The 16868-nt window shown below is 40.1% G+C and overlaps 1 protein-coding gene across 3 annotated transcripts in view; it reads left to right on the top strand.

Moving 5' to 3' along the window:
* Positions 1–16868, top strand: part of ABCB1 (ATP binding cassette subfamily B member 1) — a 52174-nt gene that overhangs the window by 20499 nt on the left and 14807 nt on the right. For all 3 annotated transcript variants that reach the window (XR_013537792.1, XM_078378677.1, XM_073003127.2), the window contains exons 14-20: positions 1876–2046; positions 4381–4542; positions 6746–6928; positions 12124–12270; positions 12992–13096; positions 14895–14972; positions 15881–15964. Coding sequence is in view for 2 of the 3 variants with exons in the window: in XM_078378677.1 (XP_078234803.1) it covers positions 1876–2046; positions 4381–4542; positions 6746–6928; positions 12124–12270; positions 12992–13096; positions 14895–14972; positions 15881–15964 (930 nt within the window). In the remaining variant the exon portion in view is untranslated. The remainder of the gene's footprint in view (positions 1–1875; positions 2047–4380; positions 4543–6745; positions 6929–12123; positions 12271–12991; positions 13097–14894; positions 14973–15880; positions 15965–16868) is intronic.

Raw genomic sequence — 16868 nt, 5'->3', positions numbered from 1 at the left:
CCTGGATAGAGGGAAGAGGAACTGCAGTAGGAGGCCAGAGAGGATGATATCAACCAGTCCGGATAATATTTTGACTCTCCTTAAATGCAGTCTTCTTTGTCTTAAGTACAATATGTGGTGCATCTGCTTTTATAGTTTTCATGAGAAAAAGCTGTTTCAACATTGGTGTGTTTACTGAGATGTGCTTATGTAGGTATTTAAGGAGACCCAAGGAGAAAATGGTGGAAAATTCTTAACAGTTATAGTTTTGAGTGCCCCTGAGCAGATTTAGACCATTTCCTCCACTACTGCATGGCTTCTGTCTTCCCAGCCTCTTAGAATTAAGAACGGTGAAAATACTAATCCGGTATAATCATACGAAGAGAGAAACACCCCTCCCATCTCTTGCATTAGCACAGTTCTGATCTGCATTCTGTTCACTTCATTTCTGATTACTTTGATGAAGCAGTGTCTGTTTCATGTCGCATCTAGTGAATATAAAAGAAAAATGTCCCTCTCTCATGCTGGTGTTTCTGTTATGATCAGCAACTTCTATAGACTACTGATGACAGGACGGGTGGGAGCAACCATCTTGGAATTCTGAGGAAATGTTCATTGCTGTAGTGGAAGTGCAGGCTTTTGCCCGGACAGTCTCCACCATCATCAGATACAGAGCATCTAAAACCAGAGGTAGTTGGATCAGTCTTTAGAAACAAATGAGGAGCAGTTCTTTAGTAAAATTGATGGCTCTTTGTTTTTGTTAAGTGCCATCAAGTTGGAACCAACCTATAGTCATCCAAATAGGGCTTTCAGGGTAATAGACATGTAAGGAATTGTTTTACCAGATCCATTATATCTCTGGTGATATCCTCTGCCTTTGATGTCCCTTCCTTTGTTTACTGCCCATGGCTCAGAAATAATCTTTCTGAACATTCATTGCTGGCTATAGCTGCCTAGAATCAATCAACTGCATTTTTTAGCTCTCATTGGGTCAAAAGTTACAAAGTTAACTGAACTAATTAAGACATAAGTAGCTTATTTGAAGATTTGGGTGCACTCTGCTGATTTTCAACATGTGTGGCCCAGGTATTGTTCCAGGACAGGTGTAATTGCTGCAAGGAAAAAACTCACACCACATTTATTTCTTTAACATATTTCCCACTTACCATTCAATCAAAATTCCCTAGGTTGGCTTACATCCAGAGCCAAGAAAGGGGACTGTTTGTTATAATTCAAAATAGCAACCTTTCCAAGTACTCTTTCTTTCTTTCTTTCTTTCTTTCTTTCTTTCTTTCTTTCTTTCTTTCTTTCTTTCTTTCTTTCTTTCTTTCTTTCTTTCTTTCTTTCTTTCTTTCTTTCTTTCTTTCTTTCTTCATAAAAACAGAGTATAGGTCATCTAAAAGAACTAACTGACACTCCATAATTCCACACTGCTGCATAGAGATACTATACTATGAGGAAAAAATTATATTATTAGCAGCCAAGGAGAAATGTTGTTTTTCACAGATATAAGAAAAGTTGGCTTTCTGGAATAACAGCCCCGTGAATTTCATAGCCAGCATTATACACAAAAATGAAGAAAAGTTGCAACCCAAATGGGCAGAAAAGAGGTTTGCATAAAATTTACAAATATTGAGGCATATCCTTCCATGCAGATTTGGAAGTTACTTAAATAGACATCCTGACAGAAACGGTGGAGAAGGAAGTGACAAGGTGACCTGCTGCTCTGAGTGCTAACTTTCTGTTGACTTGCAACAAGTTCAAGGTCCTCATTTATCCTCCCTTTTATGGTTCTTTATCTTTTTAACCAGACTCAGATTGGGCAGCTTTTGACAACAACAACTTTGCTCAGCTCTGATAGATGAAAGTGCATCCGAGTGTTTTTCTGTCTTGCAGAAATTTGAGACGCTGGTGGGAGAAAGAGGGGCCCAGCTAAGTGGAGGCCAAAAGCAAAGGATAGCTATTGCCCGAGCCCTGGTTCGGAACCCCAAGATTCTTTTGCTGGACGAAGCGACCTCGGCTTTGGATACGGAAAGTGAAGCTGTGGTTCAGGCAGCTTTGGACAAGGTCAGCCTTGACTAAACAAACTTAAATCAGCTATCCTCAAGCTGCTGCCCTCTGGGTGTGCCGCCCATTAGAATGGGGGTGGAAATTGTTGGCCCATCCATCCGAATGGGACAGCAACCTTACATAACAGGAAATGAATGGCTTTTTAAAATAATCAAATAGGATTGTCTTCAGTGATACACAGCAGAAGCTGTACAATAGGTTTTCCTGGCCCCATCCACCCCACTGCAGTCTCCTGTGCCTTTAACGCCTGCCCCACACACCCCCATAAGGGTGGTGGAATGCTGAGGGAAGCCTGATGATGGGTTAAAGGCCGTGACCTGCAGGGTAAAGAGGGATTTACCTCTTCCAGATATAGGGAGAATTGCCTTTTTGGACTCCCAACTCTTTCAGTGTGAAAGCATCTCACACACACACAATTTTACCCCAAAAGAGGACCCCCAGGATTTGCATACAATTGGAACATGCTAATACATACCCTTCCACGCAAAGAAAAAAGAAATTAGAAACAGGGGGTGGGGAGTCTTGTAGCAAGGCATCCTGCTGTTCAAATGTGGAATGAGATCTCTCTCTCTCCCCCCCCCCACCTCTGATTTAAGGACAAAACTAATGGAATGCTAAATATAGCTTTAAGGGTTGGGAAAGACTTTGAACTTGGATATGTGTGATATTCATTCTTCCCTTTCTTGTCTAGCAGAAACATAACCAATTAGCTTCAGGCCAAATCAGTTCAATGTACTAAAGAACGCTGCTGGATCGCAGGGTTAGAAATCCAGGTTCAACAACCTGTGCAGTTTTACCAACAGATTCTCTGGCAAATCATTATCTTTTATTGCTCAGGTTTATGGGGAAAAAAAATTAAGTTGCTTTGTATCCTGGAAAGACAATGTGCAAGGTACCCCTCTGTCATTCTCATTAAATTAGAAATGACTGTGCAGTATTAAAATAAAAAAAAAATTAGAAAGGCTAAAGATCAATGGTAGAGCACATGCTTTGTGTACAAACTGTCCCAGCTTCAGCATCCTGCAGCCTCGGGGAGGGCTGGGAAAACTACTGTTCGAAACCACAGAGAACTGCTGACAACATCTATACTCTGGTGGATATCATGCGGCCGTCTAGATGTTGCTGGAGTCAGTGGAGGCTGCCGACTTAAATGGCATGCAGGTGGTGAATCCGTTCTGAATTTTAGCTTCAACTTTAAAGGACGTCTCCAAAGTGTTGAACCTATGTGGGGGATAGAGGTCATCACTTTGGAAAGCTCCTCTAAAGTTCAGACCAAATCTCGGGGCAGCTTCACTGTGACATTGGAATCACCAGCAGGGATGGGATTTTTGGATTCCTTGTACTACAGGTCCCATAGTGCTCCATTCTGGGAGTTGTAGTTGACAGATGGATGTAGCTTACCTAGTTTCCTGTTCAGAAAGAAAGCTCCCAGCTAGCACTGGATCAGGAAGAGGAAGCTGCGGCCAAACTAGGCCTAGTTAAGCCTCAAAGCCTTCTAGTTGAAGCCTTTCTCCCAAGTGACCTACATTTAGATATCTGTCTGGTACGACTTCCAGAATGGAGAATTATGGGAATTGGATGTGGTGGCGCTGTGGGCTAAACCGCAGAAGCCTGTGCTGCAGGGTCAGTCGTAAGATCGAATCCACACGATGGAGTGAGCTCCCGTCGCTTTGTCCCAGCTCCTCGCCAACCTAGCAGTTCGAAAGCATGTAAATGTGAGTAGATAAATAGGTATCACCTCAGTGGGAAGGTAAAACGGCGTTTCCTAGTCATGTTGGCCAGGTGACAACGGAAACTGTCTTCGGACAGGCGCTGGCTCTATGGCTTGAAAAGCGGGATAAGCATCGCCCCTTAGAGTCGGACACGACTGGACAAAAATGTCAAGGAGAACCTTCACCTTTACTAGTCCAAGAAATCAGAAAATCCCATCCTTAGTCAGCAGCCCTCTCCTTGTTGGAGAGCATCTCCCATCACTCCTAGGCAAGGATGAAAGGAGTTGCACGTCAGCCTAGCAACATCTGACGAGCCACAACTTCCTCCTTGTGGGTGTAAACATTACTGAGCTAGATGCCACTCTGGCCCAGCTAAGTTGAAGGCAGCTTCCTTTGTCCTGACCACTTCTTCACCTTCGAGAAGCATCTTCTTCATGTTGAGCAATGCTAACAGTGCAGTCCTGTACATAGATACCCAGAGGTATGCCTCATGGAATTCCATGGGACTTATTTCCAAGAAGGTGGGTATATGATGTCTACTGGGGCTCTGTGTGGGCAAAAAACGGGTGAACATGCAACTGTCTCATCTGAATCTTTCTGTGTGTTGTTGGTTTTTAAGGCAAGGGAGGGCCGCACAACAATCATCATTGCTCATCGTTTGTCTACTGTGCGAAATGCTGACCTTATTGCTGCTTTTGAAGACGGGGTCATCACGGAGCAGGGGTCTCATCATGAACTTATGAAAAAGCAAGGAGTTTATTTCAAATTGGTTAATATGCAGGTATTAATTAGTTCATGTGCTCCTTCTGTCTTCTAAGATTTAAATGAGTCTTGAACTTGCACTCCATACAGGTTTTGTGTCCTTATGCCTTCCTACCCGGTTGCTTGCTCATTCATTCATTCATTCATTCATTCATTCATTCATTCATTCATTCATTCATTCATTCATTCATTCATTCATTCATTCATTCATTCATTCATTCATTCATTCATGTGTCCCTTTTTTCTTCTTCTTCTGAGCTCAGAGGAGCATATATGGCTCTCCCCTTCCTTTCAATTTCATCCTCACAGCAACTCTGTGTGGTGGGTTAGAACTTCAAAAATCTCTTTTGTCTATTAATTCTGCCCTGCGGCAATCTTTTGTATCTCTAGTAGAGCCCAGATTACTGTGCAGATCCTTTTGCAAAGGTGCAGTGTTCTGACACTACCTGAAGTCATAAGTTAGGCCAGACAAAATAACACACAGAGAGGCATGCCATTGATGAAGAAAAATAGGAAATTTGGAGTATCTATAGGGAAGACTCCCAAAGTGTTTTTCTCCCAGGATAGCTTCGTAAACGAAGAGTAATTCCGAATAATTAAGACAAGTTAAAGCCACATTAATCTTCCTTTAAGCCTTCCTAATTTAATTTGTGTTCATTACAAATAAGCAGCTCTGTTAATTCCTTGAAGAGGTACTTTCACCTGCAATTCTCTTTCTGAGTAAACATGCCTAAAATTCTGGTTTCAGCTACACTGAAATTCCCCAACATTCCTATGGTCTAGGGCTGAGTAAACTGGAGGACCTAGATGTTATCATCTTTCCATTCCCAGCAGCCATAGCCAGCATAGCCAAGGGTGGAACATCCTGGAAGTTGCAATCCAACAACATCAATCCATACTTTCCCCACCCTGGATCTAGGACAGTGATTCCTGATCTTAGTTCCCCAGATGATCTTGGACTAAATCTCCCCGGAGTTGTAGTCCAAGAACGTCTGGGGACCCAAGGTCGGGAAGCACTGATCTAGGAGCATGTGTAGAACAAAATGAAGTCTCACTTGTGTCCCTATTTTGAATGGTGACAGCATTGTGGGTTTTTGTATAACTGGAAATTACAATGACCATCTTTTTTTAAAAAAAAAGAGAGAGGGCTTCTGTACTTTTAACAGGTGTACACCAGAGGAAATTGCAGCAGGTGTAATTTTTCTACACAACTATTAAAGGCATAGGAAAACATCCCTTTTTTTGAGAATCAGTGTGGTGTAGAGTGACTAACCAGGACTCGGGACGTCTGTGCTCAAATCCTTGGTTAGCCAAGGTATGTTTACTCACTGTGGGATGGCAATGGCAAATCTGGTCTTTAAAAAGTGCTAGACAGGCATCTGACTGTGGAGCCAGATTTTGGAGTTCTGTTCCCAGCTATGCTTCCTTAACAGGGACGCGATTTGATGATCCATAGGATCACTTCCAACTCTGCAGTTCTAAGATTATTAAATATTACAGTGGTGCCTCACTAGACGATGATAATCCGTTCCACTGAAATCGCTGTTTAGCGAAATCATTGTCTCGCGAAAAGCATTTCCCCTTTGGAATGCATTGAAACCTGTTTAATGCATTCCAATGGGGAAGAATTGTAGTCTAGCGAAGATCAGCCATTGGAAACCACTTTGTGAACCACTGATCAGCTGTTTAAATCGCTGTCTTGTGAAGCTTAGGTCCCGAAAACACCTGTTTTGCGAGTGCGGAGGAAGCTGTCAAAATCGCTGTCTAGTGAAAATCGGTTTGCGAAGCAGGGACCAAACATTGTCCAGCGAAATTCCCCCATAGGAATCACTGTTTTGCGATTCACTATAGCGATCGCAAAAAGTCAATGTCTAGCGAAAAAACTGTCATGCAGGGTAACTGTCTAGCGAGGCACCACTGTATTATTATTCTGCCTCACACTTGAAAACCCTGTTAGGGTTACCATGAGTCAGATATGGGTTAATGGCACATAATAGCAATGCTACATTTACAGTAAACTTCCCCTTCGTGCCTGGGCCATTTTGTAGTTATTTATGATTTGTTAGAGGCAATTCCTCTTTCAGTAGCAATCTGTGAAGCGCTTTAAAAATCAAAAAACGCTGTATTCCTCCCATACATTTCCAACTGCAACAGCTAACTATTTGATGATACCCACTAATTGAACAGGCATGACCCTCTCACAATGTTTGTTCTTTTTCCAGTCAATTGAAACTGAAATTCAGTCTGAAGAGACGGGTGAAAATGGTCTGGGTTTCCAAAAGGACATGGCAAAAGAAGCACTAAAAGAAACCACTTCAAATGGACTGAGAAGACGTTCTACTCGCAAGAGCGCCAAAAAAACAGAAGCAGAAGAAGAAGATCTGGAGGTTCAAACTGTTCAGTCTGTAAGTGGTGTGGCTCCCGAGAGCTACAGTTCAGTGGCAACCACGCTAATTATATTTTGCTTGAGAAACTGCAACAGAACATTGCAGCATAAGAGTTTCTCTGTTCAGTGTTCAGCCATTCAGGTTGCAATGTCCTTCTCAACCCTCAGTTCTCCTTTCTATTTCCCCTCTCCTGTCTCAGTTAGTATTCTGTGGCTAGTAAGCATGCTCTATTCTCATTGGACTGTTTTTTTGGGGGAGGGAGAAATATTTTTATTTCTTCCTTTTTAATTTGTGAACCTTGGGGTTTCTCCATTCCTATTGATACCTCCACTTTGTCTTGGGATATCCCATTTAAGCTAGGCAGGCGATGGACTGCTCAAACCATGAACATGGGGATTATTTTCATTCCATACCAGGATAAGCATTTACAGATCTTGATCTCCATTTGCCAAACTAGATTTTACTTTCTTTTTTCATTTCTTGTGTCTTGTCTTGTCTTTTCTTCTCTCTGAAAAACTACAACTAAGAATTGGGCCTTCTTGATGGTAGCTATGAAGCTATGGAATTTAGTGAGTGAGCAAGTGAGTGAGTGCAAAACTGTAAACTCTGAGCAGTTTACAGAGCCAAGAGTACTGGCTTGCCACTAGATGGGTAGTATCTAAACTGAATGAATGAATGAATGAATGAATGAATGAATGAATGAATGAATGAATGAATGAATGAATTCTCTTTTCTCTCCTTAAAATTGATCTGTGCAATTTCTGCTAATGGGTGCTGACCACTTTGGTTTCAGCTTTTATATTTGGATTTGTTTGTGTTTTCTTGTTTTGTCCCACTGTTTCTCCAGTTGCCTCTATTGTGTGATATTCTTTCTTCCCTTTCTTGTCTAGCAGTAACATAACCAACAGCATACATAATGTTGCTGGATAACTCAGTGGTTTAGGTAGGAGGTTGGGAGTTTGATTGCCCACTGTGCCTTCTGTGAAAGGAGCCAGTCTGTCTAATCATGGGTAAGCTGCCCAGTCCCAGAACACCCCCAGAAGAAGTGAATGGCAAACCACTTTTCAGTATTCTCTACCTAGAAAACTCTGCTTGACGTCATCATCATCCCTTGTTGAGGTGGAGGGCCTTGCATGCTTCAGTGAGGCTGAGAACTATGTTGAAGGGTCTTCCAAGCCAGTCAGGTCTCAACTGAGAAGCCAGACCAACTGCGTCCACCAACCATCAATTATGATGAGAGGAAATAAACAGATACCGGATCTGTCGTTGGCCAGGTCAACAAGGTCAACAAGAACTGTGTCAGATGCTATAGCTCCTGGGCATCTGTTGACAAATGGGCTACAGAGATCAGCAGACCCTGTTGAGGAACCAGGACAGGCTACTGCAAAGCTACTCCAACAACATAAACACAAAACTTGGACTGCCACCGAAAATCAAGAAATTATAAAATGTTATTACAAGGTGAACCCAACAGCCTGTGGTTTTCTAAAAAGAATGATGGAAATTTGGAAAAGGAAACACTCAAGTAGTGATATAAATGAACAACAATTAATCAGCCAGAGAAAGTTTATCATCCTGAGTAAAGTGTTTGCAGAACTGGAATTGCGAGAACGAGAAAAGGTGGCAAAATCAACACAGAAAAATGACCATAATGTGGAAGACAAATGGAGGGTAGAGGTATACACGATAGTGGAAGAAAACAGATAAACAGAGGAACAATTCATGGAACAACCCAGAAATTATGAGTTGACAGAATGGCAAACATAACTGAGGGAAAAAATAGTAACCCATATTAGCCAGAACACAGAAAGACAACGGCTCCCCAATTTGCACCAATTACAAAGTAAACCAGTAAAAGATCTATTGAATGATGCAAATGTTGTCATCAGAACAATCCCAACAAACATGCTAAAGGAAACAAACCACCTCATGTATAGCACAACTACCATAATAACCATGGAACCTGGTTACAAACTGCAAAAACCCCAGAAAACACATGGCACCCCCAAAATGGAAAATACATCCAAAAAGAAAAATAAGCAAATTACATGCAGACATTAGCAACTAAAACACTTTAAAGATTCAAAACTTTAAAATGAAAAAGTAAAAGACCGGCTATGCAAAATGTATGATCTAGAAAGGAAAATAATTGTTGAAACTATGGAAGAATTTAAACAGTGGGTAATATCTACAGTAAAGAAAATTGAAAGATATGGTGGTCACTTGAAACAATATAGAGAAAACATGCAGTTTCAAAATAACCAGCGATTATTCTATACATCACTAGGAGAAAATGCAGAGAGAAGGGAAAAATTATTTATTTATTTATTTATTTATTTATTTATTTATTTATTTATTTATTTATTTATTTATTTATATCCCACCTATCTGTTCGCCGTGAACAGTCTAGGTGGCTTACAACATAAAATATAAAACAAGCATGTATATAACATAATTGAGCATAATTAGAAAAAAAAAGAAAGAAAAATTAGGCCCACATAAAGACAATGCTCTAAATTTTTTGAAAGAAATGTGGGGAAACCTAACCACATAACAAAAACGCCTTACGGATTAAAGACGTTTGTAAAGAAACTCAAGGAAGACTAATGGATGACATTGTAATAACAACTGAAATGATTAAGAAGCAAATAAAGGCTTTGAAAAATTGGAATGCACTTTGTCCAGATGAGCTGCACAGATTTTGGTTAAAGCATCTAACAAGTCTACATTAACGTATAGCAGTGCAATTTAACCACTTACTTCAAAATTCTACAACTGAAGACTGGATGACAATAGGCCACACATTTCTGATAATAAAAGATCAGTAAAAGGGCAACAAACCCAGTAATTATTGACCAATTACATGCCTTCCAACAATGTTCAAGCTCCTCACAGGACTACTTGCAAGATCAATATCTAAATACTTAACTGAAAACTCCATATACTCAACTGAACAGAAAGGGAACTTTAAAAAGTCAAGAGGCACAAATGATTCGCTGCATATGGATAAAATGATTCTGAAGAATGCAAAAAGATTTTAAAAAATTAACATGGCCTGGATAGACTATAAAAAGGCATTTGACTCATTGCCACACAGCTGGATTAACACCTGCCTACAATTTTTTGGGATTAGTAAAAACATTCAGAAGTTCCTCAAGAAAAACATGGAAAAATGGAAAACCATCTTAATGGCCCATGGTGAAGAAATTGGGGAATTTAACATCAAAAGAGGAATATTTCAAGGAGATTCTTTATCATCACTGCTGTTTAACATTTCACTAATCCCCATGTTAATAATTTCAAATAAAACTGGATTAGGCTACCATATTTCACAACAAGCTGGAAAAATCAATCATATTTTATACATGGATGACATAAAACTATATGCAAAAAGTTCCACAGAGATTGAATCAGTGCTAAACACAGTGCAAATATTTATTGAAGACATGCAAATGAAATTTGGAATTGACAAACGTGCAGCTCTGTCTATACATGATGGCAAGATTCAAAACCTAGATGGAATAGAGTTAAAAATGGCAATATTATAAAATTGCTATCAAGTGATGAAAATTATAAATACTTTGAATACTAGAAGCAGACAACATTGTGCGCAAAAAAGTTAAAGAACTGAAAGAAAGAGAATATACCAAAAGACTGCAGAAAATCTTAAAATCAAAATTAAATGGGGGAAATACAATCAAAGCCATAAATACATGGGCAGTTCCAGTAATTAAATACTCAGCTGGAATAATAGATTGGACTCAAAACGAATTAGAAGAATTGGATCAAAAAAACATGGAAACTAATGAACATACATCACACACTACATCCAAAAAGTGATATGGACAAATTATATTTACCACAAAAAATCAGAGGCCATAGATTACTGCAAATACAGCAGGTAATAGAGAAAGAAGAAAATAAACCTAAATGATTATATCAGTGCAAACACAGAAAAATTACTTAAGGCATTGAAAATGGAGAATATTTTGAAAACAACAGAAACAAACACTCAATATAAGGAACAACAATTTGAAAATAAATTAAACAGCTGGAAAAATAAACCACTACATGGACAACGGCTGAGAAATATTGATGGAAAACATTATCATAATTCAACATGGGCATGGCTAAACCTTAAGGGCATGACCCTTAAGAAAGAAACAGAAGGCTTGATTTTTACTGCACTCCAAACCAACGTGATAAAAGCTAAGATCCAAGAAATTAGTCCTAACATCAAATGTCAACTCTGCCAAGAAAAGATAAAACTGTGTCACACCACATCTGTGAATGTCCAAAGATTGCACAAATTACAAAGTTAGACATGATAGAGTGGCAAAATTAGTGCACTGGTCATGATGCAAAAATATAATTTGGCAGTCGCTAAAAAACATGGGAACATCAGGTAGAGAAAGTGTCAGAAAATGAGGAAGTCAGGATCTTGTGGGATTTCCAAATCCAAACAGATAGACACCTTGAACATAACACACCAGACATACTAGTAATAGAACGAAGAAATGTCCAGATCATTGACATTGTAATTCCATGGGATGCCAGAGCTGAAAATAAATAACTGGAAAAACTAATAAAATACAGAGGCCTGGCAATCAAAACATCTTGCCTGTGGAAGAAACACAATTCAGTGGTCCTCGTAGTCATTGGAGCTTTGGGAACAATATCAAGAAAAGTACACAGTACTATAAGCAGTTGCAGATCTCAGAAATCACACTATTAGAGCTACAAAAAATGGCAATATCAGGAAAAGTATACATACTGCATCGATATTTAACAGATACTTAGGTTTTTGGTTAAAACTTGTATCTGTTATATAATACCAGTCAATGTTTCTATAGTTTAGTGTTTTTGAAGAATAAGAAATTCCCCCTTCCATTTTTAGTTATGAATAAGAGTGTGTGAAGCCCTAACCCCAATGAGATCCACCATGGGTAGGTAGAGAAGGTTTAAACGTTTCACCGCCAATCCTTTTGCGTGCCAGGACTGAAAAAAGAAGAAAAAGAAATGAATGAAACTGCCATTGCTGATGTTCCCCTGCTCTTTTTTTTAACCCCTGCATAATAGGTCAGGGGCATGTTTATGCTTGAAAAGGGTGTGTTGGAAATGTACAGATCTCAACACCGCAGCGGTACTCAAAAATGTAAAGAAATTATAAATAGGAGGCAGGAAAAAAGTACAGTAATGTTTCTGCATTCTAGGGTGAAAATGTGCCTCCTGTTTCATTTCTGAAGATCATGAAGTTGAATATATCTGAATGGCCTTATTTTGTAGTGGGAACGTTTGCTTCCCTCATCAATGGAGCTTTGCAGCCGGCTTTTGCAATCCTGTTCTCAGAAATCATAGGTGTGAGTATATTGTGAGCATTGCCTCTGATTTCCATTCCAAAACTATGTTGAAATTGTCCCATATTGCTGAAATATCAGTCCCTTTGTAACCTTGCTTATCTATAGAATTCAACGCTTGTTTTCAGAGCATGGAAAAGTGACTGTCTGGAGGAGGGGGCTGTCGCACCCATTGTCACCCAGCCTGCATAAATTCTGCCTAGTTTGCAGGTTCGCTAGATATATAGATATATTAAGCCACCTTCAGATCAAATGTCCCTTTATTTCTTTGGGAGGCTGCCTTGCCAGTTATTTAACCTGTATTGGAACCCACTTTTAACATTTCTTCCAATCTTGAAAGTGCCCTGTCAGTCTTCTACGTAGCTCCTATTAGGGGAAAATAGATTTGGAAGCCAGAATCCTCCACCTGTATGTAAACAGACACATGCATATAGGCTTTGTAGGTGGGCTTCTGATTTCATTCAATAACAAGCGTTGTCTTTCCAGGAACAGTAGTAGATGTCTTTCAGCCACTTCTTTTCAATATATGGATGCTTCCAGATGTGGCTTTTCTGCAAGCTCTTTGCATCATTTGCAGTTTATTGCCAATCTAAATGGCACCATATTTAACTTGTAACCAATCAATGTTTTCCATCACAAATGAATTTCACTGTAATGAAGCCAAGGGAAGCCCTTTGGTGTCCGTTAATAAAATGAAAATAACACTTAGATTGTTGTTTCACAGATTTTCGCAATACCACAACCCTCCGTTGTGCGAGAAAAAAGCAATATGTACTGCTTACTGTTCTTAGGAATTGGAATCCTTTCCTTCATAACTTTTTTCCTTCAGGTAAGTTGTGCTTCTTTCCTCTGCCGATGTATAGGTGGATTGTGAAAGCTTGGTCTAAGATGAAGAACTCATTGTTTTGCTTTGACAGGAAAGGGAAAATATGATTATTAGCTCAAAAATTTGAGACTAAACTTTTCAAGAGGGTCCAGGATTAGGCTTTTAATTCTAGAAGATTTAGCAGTCGCTAGCGGCAAAAGGACAAGCCTGTTGTGTTTTAGCCGAAAAATACCACAGATATTTTACCTCATACCCCTAATGCACCATGCCTCCGGTAAGTAGAGCCAGCCTGTGTGGTCATGATGGGCAAGCTGCACAGTCCGTGGGCACCCCCATAAGAAGGGAATGGTAAGACCACTTCTGCATATTTTATACCTGGAAATGCCTGGAAAAGGTTGCCATAGGTCAGAATTGACTTTTTAAATTATTATTATTATTATTATTATTATTATTATTATTATTATTATTATTATTATTATTATTATTATTATTATTATTAGTAGTAGTAGTAGTAGTAGTAGTATTAGTATTAGTAGTATTAGTAGTATTAGTAGTATTAGTATTAGTATTAGTAGTATTAGTAGTAGTAGTAGTAGTAGTAGTAGTAGTAGTAGTAGTAGTAGTAGTAGTAGTAGTAGTAGTAGTAGTAGTAGTATTTATTTTTATTATTTTATTTATTTTATTTATATCCTGCCTATCTGGTCGGGCGAGGACCACTCTAGGCGGCTAGTAGTAGTAGTAGTAGTAGTAGTAGTAGCAGCAGCAGCAGCAGCAGCGGCAGCAGCAGCAGCAGCAGCAGTAGTAGTAGTAGTGTTGTCGTCATCATCATCATCATCATCATTGTCATTATTACCACCACCAATGGATGCCAGAAGGTCACATCACAGATGTGGGAGGAAGTGACAGTTGAGGGAGAGTGAACTCTTAATTTTGAATCATAGTTAAGAAAATCCTGTGTTGCACCTCAAGTTCTTCTGTCTTCCATCAGTGGTACATGTACCACTGTCTTATCAGATTAGCCAGATGAATACCGAAGAAAGAACACTGGTTCTGAAACCAGAATGACATCCATATATTTGTCACAGCATACCTTCAACACTTCCAACTGAAGTCACGGGTTTTAGTTTAGAATCAGATTCACCGCCGAGGAAAAGAAAACATTCCAGCTGTATTATGATAGACTGTTGAGACGCTTTTGTGGCTTTCTAAGAAAATAGGCGCTTTGATTCTTCAAAACATTGTGGTTGGCAGTCCTGTTGGTACAACCTGTTTTAAATTCCGATACAGTTTTATGATTTCCTTCCATTTATAAGAAAGCAGCATCTCTCCATGGAGTAGCTTGAGCAGACCCAGATAGTTTTGCAGCCTTGTAGTTTTGTTGCCTGGTCATTTCAATACTGGGAGGCCTAACAGAGAGAGGTAGCGGATGTTGGTGTCCTGAAAAAAGGCAGAAAAAAATTTTTTTTGTTTAATCTGGTTTTGAAAGAGTTTCTTGTGAGGTGTTCTTCGCCTTTGCAGTACAGTCACATTTGGCAACATGCCTCTTGACTTGATTGAGTGGAAAGGGCCGTTGCTTTTCCACCTCTTTCAGCAAAATGTCTTGAGCCATGTCAGAAACCCAACTCGTGATGGGATGTGAGTAGTTGGAAAGGAAAGAGAGCTGATCACCAACTCTCTAGGACCCCGACAGGACACATGTACTTTCTTCCTCCAGTGCCCTGCTTTTCTTTAAAAACAGAAGAGCAGTTGTCTGCTTCTGCTTTGGTTTTCTTCTGAGTTTATAGAAAGGTCTTTCTTTCAGGGTTTCAGCTTTGGCAGAGCCGGAGAGATCCTTACAATGAAGCTTCGTTACATGGGATTCAAAGCGATCCTTAGACAAGTAGGTGGACAAAATGTATTTGTTTGCTTGTTTCATCTTTTTTCTGCATGCTGATCCAATGACTGGGTTGCTTTATTCATCTGCATTCCACAAAACATACAGTAAACAATATGCTACACCTGCGTTCCAGAACCAGTACGACTAATAAATAACTCGTTGCTTGCATCCGGCATCTGGGAAGAGTGGTTTTCCCCCTCAACACTATCCCTCCGTTGGCCACATGACAAATCACTTTTCAGAGCATATATTGACTTGCACTTTGAATCCCAGCATATGTTTTTAGAAACCTTGGATCTTAGAATTCACGCAAGCCTAATGGATCCACTCACTTGTTAACTTAGGTGGAACAAATAGCATTGACTTTATTGGTGCTTAGAATTAGTTGCTAGGTGTAGGACTGTGCATCTGAGTGATGCTGCAGGGTCAGAAGATCCGGCAGTCGTAAGATCGAATCCACGCAACGGAATGAGCACCCGTCGCTTGTCCCAGCTCCCGCCAACCTAGCGGTTCGAAAGCATGCAAATGCAAGTAGATAAATAGGGACCACCTCGGTGGGAAGGTAAACAGCGTTCCGTGTCTAAATCACACTGGCCATGTGACCACGGAAAGATTGTCTTCGGACAAACGCTGGCTCTATGGCTTGAAGAGCGGGATGAGCGCCGCCCCCTAGAGTCGGACACGACTGGACAAAAATTGTCAAGGAGAACCTTTACCTTTACCTTTATCCTCATCTCAGCAGCATAAGCAGGAATGGCAAAGCCTAAGATAAACAAAAACTTCAAAAGTCTTCATAACAAATGTGACTGTGCCCACAAATGCTTCGATACATTTCCTATTTGTCTCTCTTTCCCTTCTTTGGGGGAAAATACAGTAGTTTTTGGATTTTAAAATGAACCATGTGCTTACAGGACATCGGATGGTTTGACGACCCCCAAAACAGCACGGGAGCATTGACGGCACGGCTGGCTAATGATGCTTCTGAAGTGAAGGGGGTAAGTCATGCTCCTTCCCATCCTCTTGGGATTTCTAGCTGTGGCGTAGAGAGGTGTCTGGCACAAGAATCAAATGTAGGTTTCCTGCTCGATATTGTATGGTAATAGGAAACAATGAATAGTTATGGATGTTCAGGAAAGCTTCCTGTTTCTGTAGCATTGGAGGTGAGAGGAGAAATGTGTAACTTGGTGGCTGCATCTCCACGTACGGACAAGAGAAAGTCCTTACTTAAACTCTGTAGAACCACTGCCAATTAATGCCGACAAAAGGGGGAAATATATCGACCTTGGCCTGGATGAATGGAACATGTCTTTCAGTCATCATAGGATCTACAACCAAAATATAAATGTTTCTTCCCATTCCCTGTGGTAAAAAAATAAATAAATATGCAGCTCACTCTAGGAGAAAATGCTAACACTGGCTTGGACAGGATGCTCCACCCATTGAACTGTTATGCTCCCTAAAAAGGAACAGGATATAAGCTGTACTATTTTGGTAGACTGGAAATCTCAAAGGAAAGGAAAGAGAAACTATGTCTGCTTTCTGTGCCCTACCATTGCTGTTTTAAATATCCCAAAGCACTCGGTAGTATAATTTTGTGAAAATCTGTAAGATTCCTGAAACTCTACCTGGTAGTGCTCTTGTTGGTTACCACCACAATATTAAAAACATAGCCGCCACTGACCTTAGATTAAGACAGATTAACCTTAGACAGAGCATTTGTTCCACTTGTTCTGGGTTCTTTGCCAATCCCGTCAGAATGTTTCCTAATGGCCAGACATTCCTCCCGCATCGCTTCTTACTGTGTTTTTCTCCCTTTGTTCCTGGATCCTTTTTACCCTTGCAAAATCCTTGGTTTATATTTTGTTCCAATGTACCTTGCCGGGGGTGGGGGAGGAGTTT

This window comes from Pogona vitticeps, chromosome 6 (assembly GCF_051106095.1).
Source record: "Pogona vitticeps strain Pit_001003342236 chromosome 6, PviZW2.1, whole genome shotgun sequence".
In the NCBI taxonomy this organism is placed as follows: Eukaryota; Metazoa; Chordata; class Lepidosauria; order Squamata; family Agamidae; genus Pogona; species Pogona vitticeps.
The sequence above is the reverse complement of the archived record's forward strand: the minus strand, read 5'-3'. Positions and strand labels throughout refer to the sequence as shown.